Source organism: Pinus tabuliformis, chromosome J (assembly GCF_031772625.1).
Source record: "Pinus tabuliformis cultivar Carrire ecotype Pingquan chromosome J, CPIR1, whole genome shotgun sequence".
Classification (NCBI taxonomy): Eukaryota; Viridiplantae; Streptophyta; class Pinopsida; order Pinales; family Pinaceae; genus Pinus; species Pinus tabuliformis.
In genome coordinates, this window is record NC_142295.1 from 341,752,919 (window position 1) to 341,763,547 (window position 10,629).

The 10,629-nt window shown below is 35.6% G+C and overlaps 1 protein-coding gene across 5 annotated transcripts in view; it reads left to right on the forward strand.

Annotated features, from left to right (window-relative positions):
- LOC149227135 (putative LRR receptor-like serine/threonine-protein kinase At1g56130) overlaps positions 1-10,394 on the forward strand; it is a 330,293-nt gene extending 319,899 nt beyond the window's left edge. For 3 of the 5 annotated variants that reach the window (XM_089377695.1, XM_089377698.1, XM_089377699.1), the window contains 8 exons: positions 6,087-6,463; positions 7,132-7,330; positions 7,690-7,839; positions 7,955-8,073; positions 8,620-8,830; positions 8,929-9,238; positions 9,439-9,589; positions 9,683-10,394. In XM_089377695.1, coding sequence (XP_089233821.1) covers positions 6,087-6,463; positions 7,132-7,330; positions 7,690-7,839; positions 7,955-8,073; positions 8,620-8,830; positions 8,929-9,238; positions 9,439-9,589; positions 9,683-9,994 — 1,829 coding nt within the window. In that variant the 3' untranslated portion in view covers positions 9,995-10,394. The remainder of the gene's footprint in view (positions 1-6,086; positions 6,464-7,131; positions 7,331-7,689; positions 7,840-7,954; positions 8,074-8,619; positions 8,831-8,928; positions 9,239-9,438; positions 9,590-9,682) is intronic. The other 2 variants (XM_089377696.1, XM_089377700.1) reach the window with 2 other exon arrangements.
- The last annotated feature ends 235 nt before the right edge of the window (positions 10,395-10,629 follow it).

Sequence of the window (10,629 nt, forward strand, 5' to 3'; positions counted from 1 at the left end):
TGTAGCGAGACATGACATAAAGTTCAAGGAGGACCGAGCTTTCAAGAGATCTCATGAGATGCCTGCAGGTGATTAGAATCAGCTAGTTGAAGCTCCATTGGTCCAACAACATGGGAAACCTGTGGGACAATCATAGGGATCTATTACAGTGACTAATACTAGCATTTCCTCAGGTGTAGAGGATCGAGTGAAAGCAAGCGGAGAAGCAAAGGCAGGATGAAGAGGATTTGGTTGAACCTCCCACCACTAGTGGTCGAACTAGCAGAGAAGTTCACCAAACATTAAGAGATGAGGAGGAGTTTGTTGGAGCTCCTAAAATGAACAAGAGAAAGTGCATACAACCTGACGAGTACCAAGCATTGGTAGTTCAAGTTGTAGAACCTTCCAGCTTTCAAGAAGCCACACAACATCAGGTGTGGGTAGATTCCATGGTACAAGAGTACATCTCTATCATGATGAATGATATTTGGGAGGTGGTGCCGAGGATCTACAAGATCAAGTACGTTGCAGATGGCAGCGTGGAGAAGTACAAGGCTAGATTCGTGGCAAAGGGGTATGCACATAAATAAGGGATAGATTATGAGGAGACCATCACCCCAGTTTCCAGATACACTTCTATCTGGTCAGTTATATCCCTAACAATTTAGATGGGGTGGCAGATTCACCAGATGGACATCAAGACAACATTCTTGAATGGAGTGATAGAGGAGGAGGTGTACATAGAACAACCAGAGGGTTTTGAGACTCATGAGAGGCACACTCGTGTGTAGACTAAAAAAAATATCTATACAAGCTCAAACAGGCTCCCAAGGCATGGTACGGTCGGATTGACAACTACTTGCAGCAGATGGGATTCGTCAAGAGTGACACATATCCCAACCTTTACCATTTGTTGGTAGAGGTTGAGGCACTCATCCTAGTGTTGTATGTGGATGATCTCTTCTTGACAGGGTCATTAGGGCTCATAGAGGACTGCAACAGGAACGTGGAAACAAAGTTTGATATGAAGGATTTGGGGTTGATGCACTATTTCCTAGGATTGAAAGTGTGGTAGAAGAATGGGGAGATCTTCATTGGCCAAGGAAGATATGCTACAAATAGTATGAAGAGATTCAAAATGTAGGATTGTAGACCCATGTCTATGCCCATGATCACCAACTAGAAGAAAATAGATGCATCAAATGACAAGGATGTTGACCCCACCTTGTTTAGACAACTCATCGGTTCTCTCATGTATATGTCCAACACTAGGCCAGATATTTTCTTTGCGGTCAATACCTCAGTCAGTTTATGGTGGAACCGAAGAGGGTACATTGGACAACGACGAGGCACATTTTGAGGTATGTGCACGACACAATAGAGTATGGGTTGAAATATACCTGAGGGGATGACGTCACACTATGTGGGTTCACAGATGCATATTGAGAAGGAAGTTCAGTGGATAGAAAAAGTACCTTTGGGTACTGCTTCAGTATTGGATCAGGGATGTTTTCTTGGTGCAGAAGGAAGCAGAAGTGAGTAGTACTGAGATCTGTAGAAACAAAGTATATGGTAGTGAGCATAGATACATGTGAAGCTATATGGCTTCGGAAGCTATTGGTAAGCTTATTCAGGAAGAGGATGGAAGCGACCAATGTCTACAATGATAATCAGAGTTGCATCAAGCTCTCTGAGAATCTAGTGTTTAATGATAGTCGAAACACATAGATATTTGATGTCATTTCATCAGAGATTGTGTGCCGCGTGGAGCGGTCCAGCTACAGTATGTTTCCATAAATGAGCAGGTTGCAAATATACTTATGAAAGCTCGAGGGAGAGTTAAGTTCATCTATTTTAGAGAACAGATGGGTATGGTGGAGAACCCATTTCAGTAGCAAGGACATAGTATTTTGGATGCTTCTTAGTTGCAGTTGTTGCAGTAGCAACAACAACAATTGAGAGGGAGTTGCAGTGCATATGCAAAGTTGGCAGCAATATAGCAATGTCAACAGCATCAAAGATGCAACATTAGAGTTGTGTAGTGGTTGGTGGGCAATGACAAACAATCATAGTGGCCAAACATCAACAATGTATAGAGGATGATGTAGAGATAGGGTGTTGTAGCAGTACGACACTAGAACACCTTCCTCGCTAAGAGAGAGTGTTAGTTTTTGTAGCATTGGATGGTGTTTTAGTCTTGAGACTTTCTGGAGAGGTTAAAAAACAAGAGTTCTTCAAAACCCATAAATCATTTCTGGAAATTCCACTTAGAGATGGATCAATTAAATTAATTCACCATAATTAAAAATTTCCTAAGTCTAACTTAGGAAAAATGGTTGATTAATAGTAACTAATTGAGAAATGTGAGAATTCTCTAGAAACTCACACGGATCGACTTGGAGATGATCTCAACCATCGATTAAGTTTTAATCGTGGTCGTTGGAGTCCCAACTGGAGATTATAAGAAGATGTCAATGGGTAGATGGAGAATACAAAAGTGCAAATACTCAATTGCCTAGGCAAGTCGAATTCCCAGTAGCAAGAATGAGTCAGCAATGGAGGTTGAGCCAGTGGGTGAGTAGTAGGTGGCATGAAAGGTCAGTAGTATCTGAAGGAAGATTTTCCAAGTCCAAAGAGTCAAATTGAGGAAGTGTGAGTATGCCCAGAGGGTTTGTGTAGGTAGTAGAAACAGTGCAGTTCAACCTCGATGGAGGGGTAGTCGATTTAGTAGCTAAAAGTCAGGATTTTGATCAGAAGGGCCAGTGAATAAGTTCCAGGGCCAGAGAGAAGTAGAGCTGCAAATTTTAGGAGTTTCGAAAGGAAGTAGTAGCAAGGCCTACGCAAGAACTACGCAGAGGTTGACAAAGAGGGAAGTGTGAATTGCCAAGGGGCCAATTTCTGGAGCTAAAATCAGTTGTGGGGTGAGGAAAAATCCTCAATAATTTTTCCCGTGATTCTCTTAGATTGGATTCCTAGTTTGGCATCCAAATTATTGTACTTAGATTTTCTGCTGCAAATAATAATATAAACCCTTAGTTGTTGCAACCGATTTTCCCGCATTGAGCTTTTCCAGGGACTTCTGTCCAAAAATAACGATGTCATTTTTATGTGTGTGTGTGCTAGAATTTCTCAATTTCCAACACTTTTATTTTCTGCGGTATTTTATTTGTGAACATTGTAGTGTGATTAATTCGTTGTTGCCATAGCAATACACTACATAATTAATTTTGCAGTTAGAAAAATTAATTTCAGTTGTTGCAATAGTTGAAATTTCACACTAAATGGGTAGGTAGAATTGATGATAGAAAAAGAACGAGTGGGAGTGCATTTTTCTAGGAGATTACCTTGTATCTTGGTCAAGCATAAAGTACTAATCAATTTCTCTTTCTATAATTGAAACTGAATACATAACAACAATAGACTTTTGTACCGAAGTTCTCGGGATGAAACAAAATTTGCATGTCATCAAAATGGAATATGATCAACCAATTGTCGTTTTCTGTGGCAACACTAGTGCAATCAATATATCAAAAACTCATGTCATGCACTAAAAAACAAAGCATATTTCAATCAAGTACCATTTCCTCAGAGAACAGGTCATTGAGAAAAATTTCAAGATGGAATATATTGGCACCAAAGAACAAATTGTTGACCTATTTACCAAGCCTCTTCCCAGAGAAACATTTGAATATCTCAGGCAAAAGTTAGGAGACATCTCTCCTTTATCTTAGTAAAGGAAGCACAAAATTAGGGGGAGCACCCTTTGCTATTGATTTCAAAGGGAAAGAGAATGCAGATAGGGGGGAGAAACTATTGAAAAAAGTAGATATCAAAGTATTACTATCAATTAAAAAGGGGATATTGTTGAAAATGGTTGTGATTGATGTTAAAGGATATCCTAATGAAAGAGGAAATTACATAGTCAAATAGCATATTTCGAGACCTTTTCGATGATATGTGACACACATCCTAACTCAACACAATTGAGGAGAAATTAACTTTTGAAGATATTCATTTATATATAGTTAATATCCTTTCTTTGCTCAAGCCGACCCTACTCTGAACCCCAAGAACACTATAAATAAGTGTTATGTGGAGGAGCCTAGGCACTCATTTTCTCAAGCAATTCGATTATGTTTTTAGGTCAACAAAGGAATAGGTTTGAGGTTCATACCTCATGAACCAAGTAAAGTAAATCCGAGTTGGTAGTGAAGCCAAATTGGAAGGGTTTTTGGTATAACTCTTGGGAGGGGTTCCTATTCTGTTTGAGGGATGTTGAGGCATGTTCAGGGTCTATTGAGGAGGTCAAAATCTGGTGTGAAGGAGGTCAAGCTCAGGGATTGTTGGACTAAGTTTTGTTAGACCGATTCTAGCTTGAGGCCAAGTTTTTGTCCTGGTTTGAGGCTAAGTTGCAATCCTAGTCAGAAGTCGAGTTGTAGTTCTGGTTTAGAGCCAAATTATAAGACATATTTTGGTTGGAGGTTGAGCTTTGTTGCAAACCAAGTTGCAATCCTTGTGGATGCTGAATTCTAATCTGAGTTGGGTACAAGCTACCAGGAGGGTAGACCTTCTTTTGAATAAGTTCTAAGCCTAAAAATTGTCTCTTTACAATAAAACAACTATAAGTTGGTGATTACAAAGTATCCGTGTCCTCACAACTGTTTGTAATAAATTGATGACTATTTGAAAAGCATTTCTTCTTCAAATTTGGATTTTCATTTTAATTCCTTTGTTCAAGCATTGCCTTGATGATTGATTATGTGATGATATTTTATTTTCAAGATTAAAATTGATACACATACACACATAATGAATCAATGCTATTCACACCACATTTAAAAAAAATAAAAAAAACATGTTAATGAATTTATATCTATATAGAGATGTAAAATTTATTAAGAGCTAACATAGATCAATCTTAATCTAGATCTACGTATCAAGAGAAATTAGATATACTAGATCTATCAAGTATCAAGGGTAAACATTTCCTTAAATTTTGCACTCAAAAAGATGTTTCCTTCTTGCTAAATGTGGGTTCTCTAAAATGAATCTATATTGGCACCAACGGCTAAAGCACATCCACATTAGTTGGAAATGAATGAAAACTAAAATAGAGATTTGACAAGACAAAAAAAACTGTTACATAAAAACCGCACTTGCAAAATTGTGTTTTGATATTAATAATGTAATATTTGAAATCTAATAAAAAATTAATTAGTGAATGATTTTATTATTTCTCACCATATATGTTAAACTTTATAATTAAAAAAATAAAAAATAAAAATCATATGTACGTATATATATATTAGTATAATTTTATAATTTTAAGACTTTTTCTAAAAATTATATTATAAAATATTTTTAAAATGAAAAATTCATTTCAAAATAATTATATTTTATGAAAAAAGTAATTTATTTATGTAATATTAGAAGTGTTTCTACCTAAACTTTTTTTTCCCTTTTATTATTTATACATGTGATTAATGTGATTAAAATTGTGCAGTAAAGTTTATATGCACAAATTACCTATATTACTTGTACATATGATTAAAATTGTGCAGTGAAATTTATATGCACAAATTACCTATCACCCTCATGAAATTTAAATATAAATAAATAAAATATAAACCTAACACAACAGTTACTATCCAAACATACTTACAACATTGACTCATTTTAAAACAATTCACATTTATAAAATAATTTAAAATACTTTCTTTAAGTAAAATTAACATTCATTAATATTTTTTTTTCAAAGTCTCTAACTCTGTGTTGCAAATTGTGCTTCCAAGTGTATAGTACATTTATCTTTCACCAGATATCAATTCCTATTTGGTTACCTTAGTTTTTCCTTTCCTATCTTCTTATATGACACTTGAATTTCATTTATCTTTCACCAAATATCAATTACTATTTGGTTACCTTAGTTTTTCCTTTCCTATCTTGTTTTATATGAAGCTTGAAGTGTAATGCACATAAACAGTTAGAAGTAACCTAATTACATTTTATCCTCCAGACATGTGTTCACCTTGGGTTTTTGACATATCACCCTAGTCTGGTTGGAAAAACGACCCACAAAACTCACATTTTGGCTCCTCCTTCTACAGATTCTCGCTTTGCTATAAATTGTGGAGGCGGACAGAAGATTTTTGCTATCGGAGATGCTTTTGAGCCGGACAGCGAATCACTTGATAATACGTCATTTTATGTCAGCAATACACAGAAGTGGGGAGTGAGTTATGCTGGACGTTTTATGGGCAGCAGTAATGTAACTTATACAGCAAGCAATCAGTCTCAATTTACAAAGACATTAAACTCAGAACTGTATCAGACAGCACGCTTATCTCCCAGCTCACTTCGATACTATGGTTTAGGGCTCGAGAATGGACCATATACAGTAAAACTACATTTTGCAGAGATACAGATTGAAAATTCTCATAGTTGGAAGAGTGTTGGAAGACGCGTTTTTGATGTTTATGTTCAGGTATGATTGATTTGATTTGTAAGTGTTTTTGATGTTTATGTTCAGGTATGATTGATTTGATTTGTAAGTGTTATTGCTGCTCTCCCATAAAGAATGTTTTAATTTACGTTCACCATTGACACAAGGTTTTTAAAAGAAAATGTAGATTTGTGTTTATTTTTAGGATTTATTACATTTAAATTTTTATAATTGATTTTTGGAAATATCAAGTGTGGTTTATCATTTTTGTTTTAATTTTTGTTTTAATAATAAATTATATTAGCTAGTTCAAAATTTTGGTAATAAAATTTAAATGTGATGAATCATTATATTCAAATCTTTATTGTTGATTTTTAGTAATAGGCAGTATGGTTCATCATCTTTGCCTTGATAATGAACTACGCTTCATTACACTAATAAACCATATTAACTCATTTAAAATTTTGGTAATAAAAAGTTAAATGTATTAAATAAAAAATAAAAAACACAAAATAATTCTAATCGCAAAAACCCCAATTCAAAAAATATAACTCTGTATTTTTCCCTCAAGCAATAATCTAATCTAATGTATTTGGATTAAAAATACCATTCTAACCGTGAAAATGTATGCTTTTCTTTCCTCCTGTTAGTGCCTACGTTGTTTATAGCATAACTAAATGGTATAAATATTATGTACGTTGATATTGTAGGGGCAGAAAGTATTAACAGATTTTGACATCCGAAAGGAGGCAGGGGGCTCAAATATAGGTGTTGTTAAATCTTTCAACACGACCAATGTGACAGCAAACTTCCTCGAAATTCATTTATTCTGGGCTGGAAAAGGAACTTGCTGTATTCCAGCCCAAGGAACCTATGGACCATTAGTATCAGCTATAAGTGTTACGCCAGGTGATGATAAATGATACTGTTTCGTTAAATTAAAAGAATTTAATTTCTTTCGATCTAAAACAGCACTTATATATTTGCTTTTTTGTATCAGCACATTATGTGTTTATATTAGTCCTGATAACAGTTTCTACGTCTACGAATACATGCTGAACATGTATCATTTTATTTGAAAAAATTAAAAATAAAAATATCTAGATAGAACAGTTTTCTAGCATGGATGGGTATAATGAACTAGGCCAAAGATGGTTGCACTAAAAGGATTCTTATATTAACTTTTAAACTAATTTTCAATTATGAAACTGTAAATGCTTTGTTACTTTCAGCTGGCTTTGTCACTTCTGATTTTAAAATGTCTGTAGAATTCAATCCAAAGAAGAAGAGTAAGACAGGAATGGTGATTGGAATCACAACTGGGATTGTTGCGGCTTTGATATGCATAATTTTGTTTTCTCTCCTTTGGAGGAGGAGAGTTCAAAAGCCCCCAGCAGCAGATGTTGAGGAAGACAAAGGTATTGACAAAAGATTCGAAGACTCGTGCGGGCATAGTTGTCCTAACATTTTATGGTTTAAAAGTTGCAATAAGGATTGTCAAGATTTTCCGTTTAACGATTTTTTTTTTGTCAGCGATAAACGATATCCGTTCAAAATTGAAAATTTTCAGCTATGCGGATATGAAAACTGCAACAGGAGATTTTGCTAAAGAGAACAAATTAGGTGAGGGAGGATATGGTGCAGTTTATAAGGTGGGTTAATTTTTTTCTTTCTTTTTCTTTTAGGTTAAAAATAGTAATTATTCCTGTATGCAGGTAATGTATGAAGAGTTGTGTTAAGTAAAGAAAAACAACTAGTGTTTAATATTAATAATTAAGTTATGAAGAGTTGTGTTAATTAAAGAAAAACCATTAGAGTTTAATATTAATAATTAAGTCTATTGTGACTAAGAAAAGTTAAGTCTAGTTAAAATTTGTAAGAAAAGTTAAATCCAGTTAAAATTTGTATAATTCCATATTTAGTAAGTTTGGTGTTTAGGCTGGACCATTGTAATGAGAAGCAAGAAGAAAGACCAGCAGCAATTTAGTGGATGTAATGTTGAATCAAATTTGTGTTTAATAAAATAATTGAGCAACAAACTTTGTCGATTATAATTGAATCGTATAAGCAGTTACCTTTTCTTCATGTATGATTTGTCTTTTCTCTTAAATTTGTCTGACTACTGCCATTATGTATTGTTTTGTCTTTTCTCTTAAATTAGTCTGACTAACGCTATTCTAAATTGTGGCACCAAATAGGGCACTTTTTCAGATGGTGAAATGGTGGCAGTGAAGCAACTCTCTTCTGAATCTAGACAAGGGAAACGCGAGTTCATAAATGAAGTTGCTGTAATATCTGAACTGCAACATAGGAACCTTGTAAAGTTGCATGGATGTTGTCTAGAAGCAGATGATCCGCTCTTGGTCTATGAGTACTTGGAGAACAAGAGCCTCGATAAAGCTTTATTAAGTAATTATGCATATATATAAGTTTTCTAGTAGTCCTGAATTGAAAATTTCTATTTTTATTAATTCACAAGAAATACACTGGGGTCATGTATGTTGCAGGTAATGAGAAATCTCACACACAATTGGATTGGCCTACTCGATACAATATCTGTATTGGCACCGCGCGCGGACTCACTTACCTTCACGAGGAGGCCAGTACTCGGATAATTCATAGAGATATCAAAGCCAGTAACATTCTGTTGGATGACTCTCTAAACCCTAAGATATCAGATTTTGGCTTGGCTAGGTTATATGATGAGAATAAAACTCTGTTGGATGACTCTCTAAACCCTAAGATATCAGATTTTGGCTTGGCTAGGTTATATGATGAGAATAAAACTCACATTAGCACCAAAGTTGCTGGCACCATGTAAGATGATCCAGAAACTTAAATTTTGGTTTCCTAACTACTATGAGAAATTATATATGTTCCCCATTTAACCGTTAGAAAATACAATTTTTGTTTTCGAAGAAACAAGCTGCTACTATAGTAATATAACCTATGGTTACTACAGTAACATAATCTAGAGAAAATAACGTAATCTCACTCTTTCATATTTATGTTTGAAGCGGTTATCTGTCTCCGGAGTATGCTATGCGAGGCCATCTTACGGAAAAGGCAGATGTGTTCAGCTTCGGGGTAGTTGCTTTGGAACTTGTGAGCGGTCGGAGCAACACAGATCCAAGCTTGCCAGAAAGCATGGTCTATCTTCTCGAATGGGTGTGTACAGTCTAACTTCTAACATGTAATCCAGGTATTTTAATGTTTAGCTATTACTAACTGCCTACTTCTCAATATCGCATGGCATTGCAGACCTGGCATCTTTATGAGAAAGAAAGGCCGCTGGAATTGATGGATGCTGAGATAGAATCAACATGCTCAAAAGAAGAAGTCCTCAGAGTGATTCAAGTAGCCCTTCTTTGCACCCAAGCTGTTCCTACAATGCGTCCATCGATGTCTCGAGTGGTAGCAATGCTGACTGGTGATGTAGAGATCATTCCTGCTGCTTCTCGTCCTGCTTACATTAAAGATTTGCAATATAACGCTGCCATTGCCGGAAGTGGCAGTACACCTGTCGTAGCAACATCACCATTGTACAACAGCGTAGAGAGCTCATCAATTTAAGCCATGACAGCTTGGCCTCGTCTTCAGAAGATGGAGAATGTATCTCCATCAAAGATTGATAGTGATAGAAAAGAAGGCCGATGATAGCTGACTTGAGCATTAAGATTATGAAACGTCAGACTGTTTGCTGGGAATTGTCTTTCATAGCTTTAAAGCTCATGGCATTTCATTCTGTTATTAGTTTAAGCTTCCATTTTGCTACATAGTTGTTAGGGTATCGTCTATAGGTGAGTTTGTGTTATATGATGATATGAGACTTCCAAAAACCATGCTTTCCCTAGAACATGTATTTCTGAACGAGGGCTATCCGTTCAAAGATTTGGTCATGTTTGCAATCATCTAGATTTTTCAAAACTTAGACATGTATATGCGGAAATGAGACATCAATTCTGCACGAAAAGATTATAATATCGCAGTTCAATAAGATTTTGATGTTTGTTTTCTTTGTGGAATACTCAAACTCGCATTTCCTAGCCGCTTATCCCTCTAGAGCATTCCAAGCAATCCACATGAATGCATGGAAAAAGCAATCCACATGAATGCATGGAAAAAAGTGAGATGGGTGAATCAATGGCAAACCATGGTTAGGAATGGATAAACGTTGAGGGAAAGTGGACTGAAAGACTATGCTGAAA